We start from the raw sequence: 19,891 nt of genomic DNA on the forward strand, positions 1-19,891 counted from the left end.
CGAGCTGAAGTTGCCAGCAGCACACCACTTCTCCCACTCGCCTTCTCCCCTCTTCCTGATTAACCCTACCCACACTTCCTGTGTACAGACCCGCCAGAGCGCCTGGGGACCAATTCCGTTGGTGACGGTGCACCTAACGCTAACATAACATAACATATAGAGCCTTTATCAAAAGCGCTTTACAGAGCACATATTTACATACAATATCACCCAACCGAAATTGGTACTCATTTATCGACCTCGGAAAGGATGAAAGGCTGAGTTGGCCTTGCCGGGATTCAAACCTGCGACCTGCAGATCACGCTCAGATCGCAGCAGCGAGTGCTTAACCCGCTGAGCTATCTTACCAGCTATAAGAAGCTGCACATTGCATATGATGACAGCACTTGGGTGAGTGATGCTACCCCTGGAATTATGCTGGCTGGGCCATGAGACTACAAATGGCATTAAATAAGGACAGACCTTTGGCTTTGTCTTTACTTGGTAAAATAGGATTGATGTCCTATTGAGGCAAGCAGGAAACTGTGCTGGGTGGAATTCAAGGCCTAGTATGCGCGCGCACACCCCCACACCCACACATTAAAAAGGGGTTTACAGGCAGTTGAGTACAGGGAGCCAAGTGCTCATATACAAAGAGCCAAGGGCCCGTCCTCTCCCCTCAGATTTATGTTAACTTCATAGGGAATCCATCACCCAACCCTCACCTCTCTACCAAATCTTAAAGCTGATGCAAGCTATTTAATTCCAAGCAGGAGTGAGGCTGCTATGGCAGTGCATGTGTTGCAGACTTCCATTGATATATAGGTCCAGGTGTAAGCAGGCAAATCATGGCATTTCACACACCACCTCTAAACCTATATTAAAGAGACATCTGCTGGCGGGTTTGGTGCCGAGAGTCCATGATTGGCTGTCGCGGTGGTGGGAGGTGGGCAGCTGATGGTAGTTGGCCACTGTGGCTGCCAGACTAAGCTGTTTATTCGCCACACCTTGGAAAGTACCCAATTCTGCTGCTTCCAACGTAGAGTGTTTTTTTACAGTTAATGTGTAAATGCTTTTGACTTCTCATCTGTGGATCTCACGTGACCCTTGCTGAGGTGCTCATTGAGTCTTTTTTTGTTGCTAGGGTCGGAATCTACGTGCCTACAGGATTGGCTGCGTTCCCCAACGAGCTCATGCACACCCCTCGACTCTGGGCACAGGGGAGGTACAGGAACATTGTCAGCTACACATACATGCCACGCGGTGGGCACTTTGCGGCCTTTGAGGAGCCGGAGCTCCTCGCCCGGGACATCCAGCAATTCGTTGCGAAAGTGGCGCGAAAGTGAGCGACTGTGGTGCCGGAAGGTGGAACCTGCAGTGAAAGTGGCCCCGTCACGCAGCCACAAATAGAACATCTCCCCCAGGATCACAGTTCTGTGACAGCAACACTTGTCTAGACTCTAGTATATAACAAATAGGTTTAGGCTAGATACAGTCCTAAGAGGTATTGTGTGCTCCTTTAGAAAACATCACACATGGCAAAGAAGCAGTCCTGAAATGCCATTGTTCTTTCATGCTTAGCTACAGGTCCTGTGTGAAATGGGCATCGCATGCGGGTAGTTAGAGTAGCTATTCCCCATGTTGCTCTTTGAACCTGTGGCCTACTTTTCAGTCTCTGTGATTTAATCTGACTCCTGATCTTTTCAAAGTCTATATGTTTGGAGTTTCACCAGCTGATTGGCCAGGATATAAGTCATTGTTTATTAACATGCTAGGGCCTCAAGTTTGAAAAACTGAACAACTTAGTCTGACCCCTCCTTGAGGCCAACCCTTTTCAGATATCACTTCCAGTGATGAGAAGACAATGGGCCTCATTACGAGTCCGGCGGTAACCGCGGCGGTAAAACCGCCTGGTTACCGCCGGACTCGTATTACCATTCCGCCTCCGTGATTCCCGGAATTACCGGGGCATTACAACCCCGGTTTTCCGGGAATCACGGAGGCGGAATGGTGTTAATCCCCATTCCCATTGAGTCCTATGGGACTCGATGGGAATGGGGATCATGGAAACACCGGCAGCATCTCGTAATGCTGCCGGTGTTTCCTCGTCCGCCTGCAGGCGGGCGGTGTTAAACCCGCCAGGTCAGACCTGGCGGGAACATCACCTCCCGCCTGCAGGGGTCGGACTCAGGCGGTCCGGAAACAACGGTGGCAGCGGGTTTACCGCCACCGTTATTTCCGGACCGCCTGGGTCGTAATGAGGCCCAATGTCTTTGATGTTCCACCCCCTCCACGATTGTGACAAAAGAATTCTAGAGGAAAAATAAAAGCAAAGGTGGGAACATTACTTCGTTTTTTAGAATAAAAAACATAATGAGTTCATGCAATTATTGTATTATTCTTAATTTGTCAATGTGTGCTAGGCAAACTATTGCATGATATTATTAGACAATTACTATATCAACCAAAGATTGCTTTAATACACTGTATGATAACTGCAATCTCGCATTAATATACCTAAAGCTAATGTAATTTAGGCATTTTCCCTTTCCTTGTTGTAAAACCAACATAAAATAAGCCACAGGGTCATTTAATCCCATATATGATATTCATAGTGTTGCATGTCGCTAAGTGTTTCAAAGGAATATGTTTGCCTGCATATGGATGAGTAACAAAATTTAGCTTAATATTGCCATGACAATGTTGCCAATTGTTGCATGGACGTGTTCCTAAATAAGTAGCTGATGGTTTCTGTGAGGATACAAAGTCTGCCTTCATTAGATGATCTCTTAACGATCTACTCTTACGAAAAACAAACACAGGTAGGTCTAGGAATATCTTTACTAGTATAGCAATCCCATTTAAGTAAGTCCAATGACGTTTCAAAGTATTCTTAATCTTTTTACTCTGTGCGGAGTAAGTGGTTACATAGACCAATCTAGAAGAACGTCTTTGGACTTTAAGGCAAAGCGCTACCTCACGGGACTTGTTTGACACTTCTTTAACTTTTTCGGACGAGTAACCTCTCTTCAAAAATTTCTCTTGCAATTCACCAGCCTTTCTCATATATTTCTGATTATCAGAGATAATTCTTCTGTACCATAAAAAATGACTGAATGGAATAGACTCAATCATGCTTTTGGTGTGAAAGCTGGAAGCCATCAATATGCTATCCCTGTCGGTAGGTTTTAAGAAAACCGATGTGTGTAGCTGACCACACTTGTTATAAATATCAACATCAAGGAACTCAACTGCAGCATGACTGAATTTGCTAGTGAATTTAAATGAAGGTTCCAAATCATTCATAAATTCAAAGAAATTAAGGAGGTCTTCAAACAGACCACTCTAAATGCCAAATATATCGTCGATATATCTGTAGTAGCATTTCAAGTACCGTGTCCATATTATGTTGTTCAGCACTTTTTATTATCCAGATAAGACATGTGTATGTTCGCATAACTGGGGGCCATTGTGACTCCCATAGATGTACCTGTATTTGGACAAAAATATCTATCCTCAAATTTGTAAAACAATGTTCGATTATACAATTTCAACAAACCTAAAACGAAAACTTTATCTGAACAAAAATGTTCAGCAGACCAGAGTAACCACTACATCACCTCTAAACTAGCTTGATGAGAACTAATAGTTTACAAGCTAGCCACATCTATTGTAAATAAGATGTCTTGATGTTCAACATATGCAATCTCTTGTAATTTCGTTAGGAAGTGTCAGGTATCTTAAATGTATGTATTGAAAGTCTGTACCAATGGTTGAGTGACCTTATCAATTCTTTTCGCTAAAGGTTCGTAAGCTATTAGTAGCCACTATCATTTTCCGACCTGGTCGGTGTTGGAGATTTGTGTGGAACTTAGGTAGAATGTATATGACTGGCATAATTGGATGTAAATTGGTTTAAAAAGCTTTGGTGTCATAAAATATATATCCATTACTTGCAGCTGTATCCATAACTTCTTAAATTATTGTGCGGACTTCATCAGTAGGATCATTGTATATTTCCATATGTGTGTCACCATCCGCTAGTTGTCATTCAATTTCTTGACAATAATGGTCTCTGTCCATAATTACCAGGATGCCACCCTTATCTGCGGGTTCTAGAATGATATACAATTACATTCAATGAGTTATTTATAACGCGCGTCATACCCAGAGGTTTCTAAGCACGGACCCGGGATTCGAACCTCTGTGTCATCTTTCTTCCAAGACAAGCACGTTGCCCCTGAGCTATCCTCCCGAGACAACCATGTTCCACAACCATGAAATAACTTGTTGTTTGCAATGTGAAAAATTGCCCCAAGATTTCTTTTTAAAAAAAATGTGTTGGAGATCATCCAGAACCTGCTTTTGAAAAACATCTAAAATAGAGTTTTGAAACAAAATCTTTTGGGTCTAATCTCAAAATATTCACTCTTATCCGGTAACTTTACTTTTTCTATGGTTTCAAAGAATAGTTGAAGTTTCATTTAACGAGTCAATCTGTACAAATCAATGTTTTCTTTAAATAGCATACTACTATACTGGGACACAAAGGAGATATATTTTGTAATGTTCTCTGTTCAAAGGCAGTCAAATGGTATTTCAAGATGTTTATGACTAAGTCTTCCATGTCGGAAATGTTACTTTCTGTGTATGTTTTCTTCTGCCCTCGTCTTGTTTTGTTCTTTCTTAAAAGGAATCTTGTCTATTGGAGGAGGATGAACCCTGTTCTACAACATCAGTGTCAAGTCCCTAACTAACAGTTTTGTTATCATAACCTCTATCCTCACTTTCACCACTGGAAACATCTGATGATGTTGTGTCAGAAGAAGGATTTTTTCTAGGTGTCGGCGTGGTTCTTTGGAATGTTTAATGGTCATTTAACTGGTAGTATTCCTGCCATCTATAGACAATGAGCCTCATTACAAGTATGTCGGTCTGGAAATAGCGGTCCTGCTAGGACCGCACCGGCACCGATTTCCAGACTGGCACATTCCGAGTCACAAGTGCAGAAATACTGTCACCACAGAGTGCCCCCATAGCACCATGACCGTAAACAGCAGAACGATTCGCCAGACGTCCCTGAATTACCCGCATGGTGGTAGTACGAGCACATTCAGAGTTCCGGCCTACATGGAAACACTGCCATAAAAATAGCAGTGGCACCGTGACCACTGCGCCTGTAATACCTGCACTGCGGACCAGGCGTTAAACAGTACCAGGTTAGCAGTACCAGGCTAGCAGTTCCAGGCCCCAGGTATAGTAAATTAGCTCAGCTGCACACCATTTCCCACTGAGAATGTATAAAAGGACCACACCCACACCCAACTCACCTCCCAAAACAACCATGCTGGCAGTTACTGTAGCAGCAATTGGGCCGGGGAACCTGCAAGGAGCTATTGAGGATGAAGCAGCAGAGAGGCAGAGGAGGTGGCGTAGGTGCAGGAGGCGAATCAGGAACCTGTTGGCCATGCCTAACATCAATGTGCAGCAGGTAGCACCCCACCGGCAGCCTCCAATACCCTGCATCAGGGCCTCACCCTGGAACCTGACCCCAAGCCAAATCCACACCTTGTACTGCCTTGACAGGGACACCATAATATCAATAGTCACCCTCATCAATGACATCTGCAGCATGATAAACATACGGACTGCAATGTAGTGTTGGTACTGCACTTCCTTGCAACCGGAACATACCAGCACATCGTGAGTGAGCTGCGTGAGCTGTCACAACCCTTTTTTCTAGGGTCTTGTTCCAGGTACTGGATGCACTGCTGCACCATGTGGCAGACCACATTGCCCTACCCCGAAACCCTGCCCAGGTCAATGCCACCAAAGTGGCCTTCCATGCCCTTGCAGGCATGCCCAATTGCATTGGTGCATTAGATTGCACCCATGTGGAGTTTGTTGCCGGACATGCCATTGAGGCAGTTTATAGAAATCGCAAACAATTCTAGTCTGTGATGCTGAACACCTCATCACCCATTGCTGTGCACGTTTTCCGGGATCCACACTCGACTCAATGGTCTTGCGGAAATCCACGTTACCAGGGTACCATCATATCAGAGAGTGCACCTGGCTGTTGGGTGAGTAGAATGACCAAAGCTTGAGCCCTGTGTAGTGGGGGGGATAGGCACTGACCACAGACACCAAGCTTACCGCTGCATGAGGTCCATGTCAGTTTTCCATGTCATACGAATCCAAGTACTGGCTAATGGAAATAAGCCCTAACCATGGAGTGGCACTCTATGCAATGCTGACATGCACATGGGAGGATTACCACTGGTGGGAAAGTAGCAGGTGCTCCCATGTGCACAATGCCTATCGGTCCCACTGCGCACAGCAGTGTCTTCACTCTTGTGTGCTGCGGGCGCATAACACAGATTGTTAGCACCATACAAGACACGAGTATCCTAGTAGGCAGACACACACCATTGTGTACATTGAAAGGAATAAGACATGTAGTAGCATTGAAGGTCATATCATAACTGCAGACATTGAGCAGGCCAAACAGTCTCAGTAGGAATGAGTGACCACACTTTTGAACATAGAAAAGGAGTGACAATCAAATTTAGCAAAATGCTCTGGGTCATCTATGGCATGTACTATGTTGTGTGATAACACAATGCTGAGAATGTGTACATGCTATCATCAACCACAATGAATTTCCACCACAAACATCTAATCACCTGTCTGTCCCTCCCATACAGGTGACACTGGTTACCCCCTCACACCATGGCTGATGACACCCGTTAGACGACCATGGAACAGGCATGAGGAGGCCTACAACTGGGCACACATCCGTACACGGGGCATTATAGAACAGACTTTTAGACTGCTCAAGGTCAGGTTCCGCTGTCTCAGCAGATCCGGCAGAGCACTAATGTATAGCCCCATAAAGGTTGGAAAAATTGTCCTGGCATGTGCCATACTGCACAATATGTGTATTAGAAGGAACATTGCACTGCCCCGGACATGAACCCAGCAGATGAGGAGGATGGGTATGATGACGATGGTGGGATGGGAGTGCGACCAGGGCGGGTTGCCATGGATGGACAACATTGATATTGACATTTTATTTCTATCGCGCTCGTACACAAGTGTTTCAGAGCACGACAAGGCAAGGGAGGGGAACAGGGGAGAATAAAACAGTGATCTTACTAGGCCCAGTGACATTGAGAACGCGCAAGTGCATGGGAGAGGGGGAGGGGAAAAGTGCATGGAAGGGGGGAGAAGTGGAAAGTGCGAAGCAGAGGAGAAACAGATAAATAATAAATAATAAAGGCAACAAACGGTGGTAGTGCAGCCACCAATTTGCAAGTGCTAGGTTAAAGGCAGCAGACAGGGTAGGTCTGATAAGTGCAGGAAGAAAAGGGGGGAGCTGTATGGGTACAGATACAGACCCCAGTGCAAGGGGTGGCCCGGATGCAGTGCGGGAGGGTGGCGGGGTGAGCAGGTACCTGGGTCCGGAGGACAGAGGGTGGCCAGGTGCACGGTGCCAAGAGAGAACAGATCAGCAGGGCAGCGGGGGAGCGAAGGCAGAAGAAAAGAGGAAGGTATTGAGGTGCTTCCGGAACCAGAGATGGTTCTCTTCAAGTTTTAGAGTGGCAGGGAGGCTGTTCCAGGGGGAGGCCCCAGCCGAAGACAGAGATCTACCCCCAGCTTGTTTCTTTGAAAAACGACAGACCTTGAGGGAGTTAGAGGTAGAGGAGCGAAGAGCTCGAGAGGGGAGGTATTTGCGGAGGGATAGCTGAAGGTATTTTGGACACATGTACAGGAAGCACTGATTCACAATTTTCTTTTATCAATACTCACAAGCATATGGACCCCATTTACACACACGTAATTTGTAACACTTTCATCAAATAATTAATACACACACAGAATAAGAATGTCCACTCGTCATTCTGATGCACAACCCAGTGTATTATGATCAAGACAAAAGAAAACAGGTGCAATAACAAAATCCTCCCAAACATACCCTCCCATCTCCAAGGCCCCAACTATCTATCCCAACTATGGCTCCCTCACCCCCTCCCAAATGTAGCCTCCCACCTCCCAGGCCCCAACTACCTATCCCAACTATGGCTCCCCCAACCCCTCCCAAACGTACCCTCCCACCTCCCAGGCCCAAAATAGCAACATGTTGAACTAGTGTCAATGAATCTTCACTACTTCCTGCCACGCTTGGCGGCTGGTTTGTCCCTCTGAGCTTGCGCCAGACAAGCCCATTGACCTTCTCCTGGGGCTGCCTGCCTGGGTGCTAGTAGGGGTGGTGCTGGTGGAGGGCATTAGGGTGTTTTGAGGCGGTGGGCGTGACCTGATGGCCTGTAGGGCCTGTGCCATAGTTTCGGAAATATTAGATTGGACACATTGCCCTCACGGACACTCCGTGACATGAGTACAGTGGCATAGGCCAAACGCCCAATGGCACGAGCAACCTGGCGCCCAATAGTCTGGTTGCTCTCCCTCTGAAGCCTTGACTTCTCGAGGTGCTGCTGCACAAGTGTGGTCAGTGTGTCCTGGCGCTCCTCCGTCCGTTGGAAACGTGCATTGAGCTCCTGGAGCGATGGGTTGGGCGGGCGTATGGGACTTCTGGGGCTCATTGGGCTGAAAGTGCCCAGTACATCTGGGGTATGCTCAGTGTCCTGGCCGCTGTTTCCGCCTGCCTCAACAACCACATCCTCAGCACTGCTGTCTGTGCCATGAGACTCGGCCTGGTGGGGTGGTGGTGCTGCACGTTCCAGTGGGAATGCACATGTGGCTGCGTGTGTCACAGGGCCAGCAGGTGGGACAGCCACAGGGGCTGCCTGGGTCATGGGAGACGCAAGTGGGACAGCCAGAGGGGCTGCCCGGGTCACAGGGGCAGCAGGTGGGACAGCCAGAGGGGCTGCCTGGGTCACTGGGGCAGCAGGGTTGTTGGCTGGCTCTGCATGGTGTACCATTGAAGTTGTAACTGCTCAGATGGCTGAGGTGCTTGCAGCAGAGGTTGAGGGACGGTCTGCTGTGGGCCTTGCACGTCTGCTGCCCCTTGATGTTCGTGCTTGACCGCCATCCGTGTCAGATGATGTTTCTGTGGGTGAATGAAAGGCATGCTGTCAGGGGACTGACTGGATGAGTGTTGTACAATTACATGGAACATGGTCATCGAGCTATGTTACATTGTGTGTGCAGGCATTGATGCATGGTATATTTATCTCATGCATGGGTTCCATTGAATGAGCTGCAGGCACTGTGCAGGGTATGCTCACGTGTACACCCACATTGGGCTGTGGGTAGTGCCATGCCTGTCTGCCCATGTGCATATATTTGGGATGTGTTGTAGGTGACACTGTGCCACTGTGTCGCATCATGGGTCCTGTGTTGGGTTCTGTGTTGGCCATATTGGAGCCATTACCAATGTACATATGCTGACTTAACAGTGCAACTGGGATGATATAAGTCCAGGGACCAGGAAGTCAGGTGGCAGGATGTTCTTGATTCATATTCTCATTGAGTCTCACACAGTCCCATTCACGTGGGTAGGCATGTGCAGTGACTACATGGGAACTCAGCATGCCAGGACCACAGCACCCACCACAGTAAGGCATGTTGGCCGCTGCAGCCCTGGCAGCCACTGTAATGAGCCATCCTGATGTGTTTGCTGGACATATCACATGTGTGGCGGTCTACTTACACAATACTACTTAGTATCAGTTCACACACAGTCATGTGTGATGCATTGTCATGTGGTTGTGTATGGGTCATACTTGGGGCAGGGCATGTAACTTGCTTTGCACTGTATTCAGTGAGGGGGCATGGGAGTACTGGGTGTGGTCGGGGTGATGTGGACAGTGCTATGGGCATTCATGTGCATTGATGGCAGGGGGGCAGGATTTGCTTGAGTGAGCTTTATATTTGTGCACTTTCTTTACTCACCAGCCTCGGCAGGTGTCCCAGCTCCTGCCTCTGCTGCACTGACTCCCTTGATGCCCTCCAGATGCAGTACACTGATGCACTTGTCTTCCCATGGCAGCAGCTTCAGGGGTGAGGGTGGCCCGCCACCTGTGGATGTGCATTTGTGTCGGTGTGCAGCCAGAAGGGTCCGCACCCATTACCGGAGGTCATCCCACCACTTGTGGCATTCGCAACTGTCACCTTCTGGGCTGTTTCTGACCATATAGCCTTGCGCCGGAGCTGCGTGCTGCGCTGTCATGATTCCTGTCCCTCATGTTCCCAGCCCTCCAAGATGTCAGGCTGGAGCCAGGCCACGATCACCTACATGGCCCTCAAGGACCTCTCCATCCCTCCAAAGACCCACTTGGAATCAGACTTGGTGCTTGTGGCACCAGACTCACTCACTCCCATAGGATAACATTGGGGATTGGATTTGTAGTGCGTTGATGGAGACAAGATGGATGCCTCCACATATTTAGGTTCCCAGAACTGCATGTGCAGTCTAGTCTTTTGGGTGTGGTTCAGCCCAGAGACACCTGGGATACCCAGAGACTATTTAAGCCACGCCCAGGCTGAGAAACATGCTTTGTGTTTTCTACACCTGCAGCGTGACACTCACCGTGTTCGGATCGGTCTCCAGTAGGCCTGCATCTTTCTTCTGCGCTCAGCTCCTGCAAGAACAAGAACACCGTTAGGAACAGCCTTACCTTGCGGCGCTTCTGCCCATCATTCATCGCTCCTTCTGTTCTGCGGGCATCTTCGGCGGTGTCATTCCCACCCCGGCAAGCCGCTTCCTAAGGAAAAGGGAAAAGAACAGAAAAAAGGCATTAGTAAGCATTCAGCAAATCTTCGCTTATTTTTTAAAGACTGTACAAGCTTCAAACGCTTACCTGACTCCCAGCCGCTCTAGGGGAACTCTGTCTGCGGAACTTTCATCCATCTGCAAGAGGGAAAAGACACTCCAGGTTAGCGTGGAAACATCTAGAGGCGCCGCATACTGAGCTTACTCACCGCATTTCTTCTTCATAACCGGCATCCATGCTGAAAACGTTGTGGCACCTAAAAGACACAGAAAAAGAACTCACTTCAATACAAACACTAAAGGGTCGCATCGCGCACCACGCTCTCACCCACCTTCAGTGCTACTCATCTCAGCAGCGCGTCGCCATCCCCGGACGCCGGCCATCATCTAAGGAAGGAAAGGAACGAAGTTAGAGAACTGTTCAAAAGACTCATTATACTTACCTGTCGGACTCTTGCCAGTGAAGTAACTAGGCAGCAACGAGCCTGCATCAATCAACGTACCCCTGCGCTGAAAGCAGGATGGAGTGCATACTTTCCAAGAAAACAAGGTGAGCTGTGGATCAAAGGGAGGGGTTGGACCCCGGGGAAAAAGGGGTTCAAGCACACAGAGACAATGGGGAGTTCAACTCTACCAATCATGTGTTTCAGGCCCAGTCGAGTAGACTCCAGGGAAGGGTTCGAGGTCGTAAGAGCTCAAAACAGGCTGAGTGACGTCCCCGTGGATACCAGGTGAGCGTTACAGAACGCAAAGCCTCACATCAAAATCCACCTGGGCATCATGGAAACATCAGAAACCGACCAGTTAGCCCACATGTTGGGGCAGCTACGTTCCGAAGTACATGCAAGATGTTGGGAGCTGCAATGTACTGAAAATATCATCCAGTCCCTTATTAAAACAGCGTCTTCGTCAAGAGCAGCAGGCCTTGACGGTCTTACTAACTGGATGTTTAAACAAAACATAAATGAATGGGCTCTAATCCTCAACAATGCATTTCAGCACATCTTACACACCAAATGTTTACCAGATTCTTGGCGCTCGTCCGTGATTATCCCTATTTATAAGAAGGGTGATCGCATGGACGCTAAAAGCTATCGTCCGATAGCATTATTGGATGCCCCGGGGAAGCTGTTTACCAAGTTAGTATTAAGAGATTTTGTTCTTTGGGCATCGGCAACTGGTCAACGTGATCCAGCACAAACTGGTTTTGTGGCTGGTCTGGGCACTAGTGTTAATTTACTAACTTTAAATGCTATCCGACAACAAGCTCAGTGTAAGAGACAGCCTAGATATTTTGCATTTGTGGACTTACACTCCGCTTTTGATTCGGTTTCAAGACCTAAACTTATCAACAAGTTAATCAAAGCGGAATGTCCCCCCACTCTTATAGACATCATTTTTGCATTACATTCAAAAACCAAGATCTTTGTAAGATTAAATGCTGAAGGTCTCCTGTCATCGCCTGTTTATACGTACAGAGGGTTAAAACAAGGATGCAGCTTAGCGTCAGCCTTGTTCAACTTTTTTATTAACGATGTTCGCTGGATCTTTACTAAAATAGCGGCTGACGCTCCAATACTGAATGGTGTTAAAATTAGTGCATTATGGTATGCAGATGACCTTGTTCTTGTGTCAAAAACACCCAGTGGTCTACGTAATCTTCTGTCAGCACTTTGCAGCTATTTCAAAGAAAATGAATTATTTGTAAATACTGCTAAAACTCAGATTGTTACGTTTATCCCTAAAGGTTTACGCAAGCATCTATTAGAGTGGCAAATTGAGACAACCCCCATAAAGATAGTTCCAAATTATGTCTATTTGGGTGTTATTTTTGATGGTTGTCCCATTGCAGACTCACAGTTGAATAAAATTAAACAAAAGCTAACCATGGCAATTTGTCAGACCCAAATAATTGTATCTAAGTATGGCAAATATACACTCAAAGCAGCTCTTCTGTTTTGGAATCAAAATGTTGTCCCAACTATTCTTTATGGCATGGAAACGCAAATTTTACCAACTGCATTTCTTAACCGCTTAGAATCCAAATTTTGGAGAGCCATCTTGCATCTACCGCAATGTATTCCTGGGGCAATGATGCGTTATGAATTGGGCTTAACCTCATTAAGTGCCCATCATAATTGGCGCCTATGCGCTTTATTGCGTAAATGTTTGCTTTCAACACAGGACAATTCTGCCTTGTCGGCCATCTCCAGTTACATACTAAACTCAGCAGAAAAATTCCCGAAACAGTGGTCTTCAAATGTTCTCTCTATTATGGTAAAGGCCGATATTTCTTTGAGCCTTTTATTAGATCATCCAGAGAGAGCAAAGAAGAAAGTCCACATGATGGACTGGATTGAAACCCGAGTAAAGTGTTTAACCTATAGAGACTTTGATCCTGCAATATTTGGTCCTAAATCTTATAAAGACATTGCCTCGTACCTGTGCCTGTCGCCTTCTTCTGCTATTAGATCTGAGATCCTGAGGCTGCGGTTTAACATCTGGCCCACTAGGGAAGTCAAAGTAAGAAGGAGACAAATCACATCAGACTTTAATTGGTGCAGGTTTTGTCGAAACACAACAATTGTTGAAACCTTGCAACATTTACTATTGGAGTGCACAGCCCCTAAACTTCTGAGTTTAAGAAATATGCACTTTGCTAAATATTTTGTGTATTTTTCACAAATAGACCCAAGTAATAGATGGGTCGCTCTGGCTGCAACTGAATGTATGGGTATAAGGATTGCTACTATCAATTTTTTAAAATCTCTAAACCTGGAATGATTGATATACACCATGTTAACCAACACTTTTAAATTGTGAAAACTTGATGTGGAAGATGGTTGTAATTGTAAACGTTTGTTTTATTGATTTAATGTTTTTACTTAAGCAAGAATGGATTTTTGTAACATGTATAAAATTGAAAAAGTTGTTGTAATACAACTATATTCAATAATAAAAAAAAAAAAAAAAAAAAAAAGTACATGCAGCCAGGCAGTAGACCAACACCCTGAGGAGAGAGCTGATAGTAGTCAAAGAATGCACTGATGATTTAAGCCGACAACTTCTCCAGTCACAAGCAGGGCATGCACCATTGCCGGGAAGCGTGCCTTCGATGCCCGCACCATCAGCCAATCCCATTCAGATAACCCTTCCTGGGGCAGTTCCCTTGGCCCCGCCCGAACGATTTACGGGGGATCCCAAGAGGTTTGCAACATTCATGAACCAGGGCCGCCCGCACTTCCTTTGTAGACCAGGGGCTTTTCCGAATTACCAATCACGGGTCGCTTTTGTGCTATCCTACCTGAGTGGTAGCGCCACGGACTGGTCTGTACCCTTGGTGGCCCAAGACGATCCTTTGCTGCATGACTTCAGGGGCTTTCAGCAGGAGATGGAAAAGCTGTTCGCCCGTCGTACTCTTGGGCAGGCATTAGACAACGAACATCTGTCCCTACGCCAAGGGAATCAAGACCTATTAACATACATAGCCACGTTCAATAGACTCGTAGTCGAAGCAGAATGGCCAGTGGAGAAGAGAACCACGTTATTTCATTGGGGGTTGCGGGGGGAGCTCAAGGATGTTCTCGCACAAGTAGTGAACCCCCAGAAAGACTGCTCAGAATTCATTGACCTTGTTGTTCAACTGGATCATAGGTTGCAGGACTGGACTAAAGAGCAGATCAAACCAGACCGGACCCTCGCCCTATGTACGTGCGTTCAAAGGACAATATTGCCCGCACAACGGAAGATTCAGGAGAACCAATGCAAATCGGGGGGGGGGGTCAGATCCCCCTTGCTAAAGCGGAAAGGAATAAAAGGAGACAGCAGCAGTTATGTCTGTACTGTGGAAGGTCAGGTCATTTCCTTTAAGAGTGCCCTGTGAAGCCACCGAGGAGGACGGTAGGGGCCACGGACAAGGAAGATACCATCAAGGAATCGGAAAACTCCCCAGCCCAGCAAGTGTAGGGGTCCGCTTGCCGAGCGAAGAAAGTGAACTACAGACCTCCCATTTTGCACTATCTGTGGTCTTGATCAATCACCAACAACCATCTCGGATGCATGCAGTAGGAGCGTACATTGACAGTGGCGCTATTGGGAATTACATCGACCAGGATCTTGCAGCAAAGATGGGGCTTCCGTTACGTACTAAATCAACCACCGACACTGTTACCACTGTCGATGGCACGGAAATAGCTTCTGGTCCGGTATCCCAATGCACTGCAGCTTTAACCCTTCTGTGCCAGGATGGACACCAAGAATCGATAGTTTTCGACCTCATTAAGGCACCACAGTTCCGGTTGATTTTGGGAATGCTATGGTTGGTAGCTCACAATCCTCGAATCGATTGGCGAGCAAAAGAATTGGCCTTTCCCGAGACTTGCGCCCACACATGTTATCGCCAAGAGAAACAACCAATAGACACCAGAACCTCCATGCTTGTGACTGTGGCAATTGGCACCCTACCAAATGAATACCAGGACTTTCAAGATGTCTTTCAGAAAGAACAGGCTAATACCCTACCACCGCATAGACCATACGATTGCCAAATAGACCTGATACCCGGCGCACAAATCCCTTGTGGGCGAATTTACGCACTCACGGAACCAGAAAACCAGCACCTGAAGGCCTATCTTGATCAATACCTGGCCAACGGGTTCATCCGTCCCTCAAAGTCTCCAGCAGCCAGTCCTCTATTCTTCATACCGAAAAAGGAGGGGGACTTGAGAACGAGCATCGACTATCGCGCACTGAACCAGATTACCGTAAAAAAAACGCTACCCCCTGCCACTGATCCCTGAATTGCTTGATCAAGATAAAAGATGCCCAAATCTACACAAAACTATACCTGAGGGGGGCATATCATCTTGTTTGCGTAAAACAGGGGGACAAATGGAAAACTGCTTTTCGCACCAAATACAGCTTGTACGAATATCAAGTAATGCCCTTTGGCCTTTGCAACGCGCCTGCAGCATTTCAATACTTCATGAACGATGTCCTACGGGAATTGATTGATGTCTGTGCTCTAGTGTACATCGACGATATTCTAGTATATTCCGCATCAAAGCAGGACCACGTTAAACACGTCTGATCCGTAGTGGAGAAACTCTGTCAACACCAGCTCTACCCCAAGCTTTAAAAGTGCTCATTCCACGTCTCCGAGGTGGAATTCCTGGGCTTTATACTCAGCCCGAATGGAATCCGAATGGATGTACACAAGGTAGATGCTATCCTGAAATGGCCATCCCCAAATTCATTCAAGGGGGTTCAAAGTATGCTGGGTTTTGCAAACTTCTACCGCCGGTTCATATCAGGATTTTCGCAAATCGTGCATCCCATCATGTCATTGCTAAGGAAAAGCAGCAAAAAGTTCCAGTGGACAACAGAAGCCGAGGAAGCTTTCCAGGAACTCAAAGCAAGATTCACATCTGCCCCAATCTTACGCCACCCTCGCCCTGATCTCCCATACCTGGTGGAAACGGACGCCTCAAGCATGGCTATGGGAGCGTTCCTCTCACAAAAAGACCCCGAAACGGGCCAGTTACACCCTGTTGCCTTCTGGTCGCGTAAATTCACACCCCCTGAACTCAATTACGCTATCACAGACAAAGAACTCCTGGCCATTAAGTCAGCCTTTAAGGCATGGCGGCACTACCTCTTGGGCACCAGACACACAATCACCGTAATAACTGACCACCGGAACCTCTAGTACCTAAAAACGGCAAAGGCCCAATCCTCACAACAACTACGTTGGGCTCTTATTTTTGCTGAATATGACTGTGATTACATTTCGACCAGGGGTGAAAAATGGGAAGGCCGATGCCCTTTCCCGTATGGGGGTGGAAGAGCAAGTGTATCAGACCCCTGACCCAATAGCAATCATCCCGAGTGACAAGCTCCTAGGAATCACAGCAACCATAACTCAGAAAGAATTACATGAAGAAATCCAAAACCTGATGAGGCTGGAGCAATTACAAGCGTGGAGTGCACAAGGAGAACATTACATGATAAATGATCAGTTGCCCTACTTCAGGAATCGTTTATTCTTACCAAACCAAAAACTACGAGAACAAGTCATGTCCGGTTATGATGATTCCTTGATCGAGGGCCACCCCGGTATCGCTAAAACCCTAGCCAAGGTAAAATGAAATTATTGATGGTCCACGTGGCGTAAAGACATTATCCAATTCATCCTATCTTGTGGAGTGTGTGCTCAAAACAAGTCATCCAAGCAGAAACCGACTGGGCTATTACAACCGTTGGAAATCCCACCAGCACCCTGGCACACGTTGTCCCTCGATTTTATTACTGACTTACCACCCAGTCAAGAGTTTAACACTATTCTTGTGGTTGTGGACCTATTTTCAAAAATGACACATTTCATTCCTCTTAAGGGGCTCCCAAATGCTTCCACTCTGTCGAAGGTATTTCTTGAAGGCATCGTACGGCTCCATGGGTTTCCTTCAGTTTTGGTCTCAGACCGAGGTACTCAATTCGTATCTAACTTCTGGAGAAAATGCTGCTCTATGGCCCAGATCGACATCCGGCTATCCACCAGTCACCATCCCCAAACGGATGGTCAAACTGAGAGGACAAATCAGACGCTCGAGCAGTATCTGAGTTGCATGTTACACCAAGCTGAAGGAAGCTGGTTCAACCTATTATGGCTAGCTGAATATGTTTATAATAATTCCCTACACACCAGCACTGGGCAGACACCCTTTTATACAATGAATGGCAGGCACCCACCTACTTCAGAGTTGCACGTTCCTACAACCCTGGAAATGCCACCAGTCAAAACCTTGCACACGACCATTTCTCAAACCTTTAAAAGGGCAGCTGAACACCTACTTCAAGCTAAGAATTGCCCAAAAAAGTTAGCTGATCAACACCGAGCAAAGGCCCCCAACTACCAAGTGGGAGACAAAGTCTGGCTGGCGTCTAAACACGTGTCCATTAAAGGAACCCGAACTTTCCGTCCAAGATGCCTGGGTCCATTCACCGTCACCTCTGTGATAAATCCTGTGGCGGTCAGACTAGCTTTGCCGTCAAACATGCAGATTCATCCTGTGTTCCATGTGTCTCTCCTTAAACCTGTTCAACCTGGGACCCGGGTAGCAACGCCACCGCAGCCAGTAGTAGTCGCCGGGGAGCCAGAATTCAAAGTCAAGGACATCCTGGATTCAAAGTACGTCAGATCCAAATTATACTACCTAGTAGACTGGAAGTGGTACGGTCCACAAGACAGGACATGGTGTCGGAATTGAAACAATATTATGCCTCCTATCGCAACAATTGTATGTGTATTGGCCTACGCCAAGTTGTCTAAACATCATATGCGAACAAACTCCACGGCAAGGTCTTGACCTTAGAGAAAAGTAATGTAAGTCGCCATCTTGGATTTAGCCGCCATTTTAGGTTCTCTTGTTATATGGAAGTCACCCTGAACATCAAAATGGAGGCCGAATGACATTCTGAGTGAGATTCTGGCCGTTGTGACCTCCGTACACATGAATAATTAATATGCCTGCAGGCTACTTGTCGGGGTCGCGAACTGAGACCTTGTCCTACCGTTGACCTATATGTAAATGTACAACTATATCAGTGAAACTAATCGAAATGCATATATTAAAGGATTGACCTGGCAAGGAACCCATAGGCCCGGCTCGTAGAATGGTTAACCCGCGAGAGGGTTGGCCAAGGGCTGGACAAACAGTATAAGAGACCGAAGTATTCCAATGTACGGTCTCTCTCACTAACGCATTGAACACTCGTTGAAGTTCGTTATGTTACTCTGAGAGCCGAATAGCTATCCGTTTGTCAATTGACTTTGGTAACTGTTGTAGCTTTTGAATAAAGCACTTGCATGTTCTTTGTAACCTGTGTTGGTGTGTTTCCTTTTGGGCTTCCCGGCCTCATATTATTTTTCTGTTTCCACAATGGGAGCCCTGTGAGTACATCCATGCACCTCGCTTGCTTAGACGATTTCATCAAAACCATCCAAATAAACCAGGACCAGACAGAAGAGCCACTTTGAGAGGGGCCTTGGGGGGGAGTGCTGTCATGATTCCTGCCCCTCATGTCCCCAGCCCTCCAAGATGTCAGGCTGAAGCCAGGTCACGATCACCTACATGGCTCTCAACGGCCTCTCCATCCTTCCAAAGACCCACTTGGAGTCAGACTTGGCACTTGTGGCACCAGACTCACTCACTACCATAGGATAACATTGGGGATTGGACTTGTAGTGCATTGATGGGAACAAGATGGATGCCCCCACATATTTCGGTTACCAGAACTGCATGTGCAGTCTAGTCTTTTGGGTGTGGTTCAGCCCAGAGACACCTGGGATACCCAGAGACTATTTAAGCCACGCCCAGACTGAGAAACATGCTTTGTGTTTTCTGCACCTGCAGCGTGACACTCACCGTGTTTGGATCGGTCTCTAGTAGGCCTGCATCTTTCTTCTGCGCTCAGCTCCTGCAAGAACAAGAACACTGTTAGGAACAGCCTTACCTTGCGGCGCTTCTGCCCATCATTCATCGCTTCTTCTGTTCTTCAGGCATCTTCGGCGGTGTCATTCCCATCCCGGCACGCCGCTTCCTAAGGAAAAGGGAAAAGAACAGAAAAAAGGCATTAGTAAGCATTCAGCAAATCTTCGTTTATTTTTTAAAGACAGTACGAGCTTCAAACGCTTACCTGACTCCCAGCCGCTCTGGGGGAACTCTGTCTCCGGAACTTCTCATCCATCTGCAAGAGGGAAAATACACTCCAGGTTAGCGTGGAAACATCTAGAGGCGCTGCATACCGCGCTTACTCACCGAATTTCTTCTTCATAACCGGCATCCACGCTGAAAACGTTGCGGCACCTAAAAGACACAGAAAAAAAACTCACTTCAATACAAATACGAAAGGGTCGCATCGCGCTCTCACTCACCTTCAGCGCTACTCATCTCAGCAGCACGTCGCCATCCCCGGACGCCGGCCATCATCTAAGGAAGGAAAGGAACGAAGTTAGAGAACTGTTCAAAAGACTCATTATACTTACCTGTCAGACTCTTGCCAGTGAAGTAACTAGGCAGCAACGAGCCTGCATCAATCAACGTACCCCTGCGCTGAAAGCAGGCTGGAGAGCATACTTTCCAAGAAATCAAGGTGAGCTGTGGATCAAAGGGAGGGGTT

At 47.0% G+C, this 19,891-nt stretch overlaps 1 protein-coding gene across 1 annotated transcript in view; it reads left to right on the plus strand.

Annotated features, from left to right (window-relative positions):
* The window catches only part of LOC138468326 (epoxide hydrolase 1-like), a 174,735-nt gene extending 170,804 nt beyond the window's left edge, over nucleotides 1–3,931 (plus strand). The window contains exon 9 of the mRNA XM_069608835.1: nucleotides 1,124–3,931. Within this exon, the coding sequence (XP_069464936.1) occupies nucleotides 1,124–1,325 (202 nt within the window). The 3' untranslated portion in view covers nucleotides 1,326–3,931. The remainder of the gene's footprint in view (nucleotides 1–1,123) is intronic.
* The last annotated feature ends 15,960 nt before the right edge of the window (nucleotides 3,932–19,891 follow it).

This window comes from Ambystoma mexicanum, chromosome 4q (genome assembly GCF_040938575.1).
Source record: "Ambystoma mexicanum isolate Mex_15411 chromosome 4q, UKY_AmexF1_1, whole genome shotgun sequence".
Classification (NCBI taxonomy): domain Eukaryota; kingdom Metazoa; phylum Chordata; class Amphibia; order Caudata; family Ambystomatidae; genus Ambystoma; species Ambystoma mexicanum.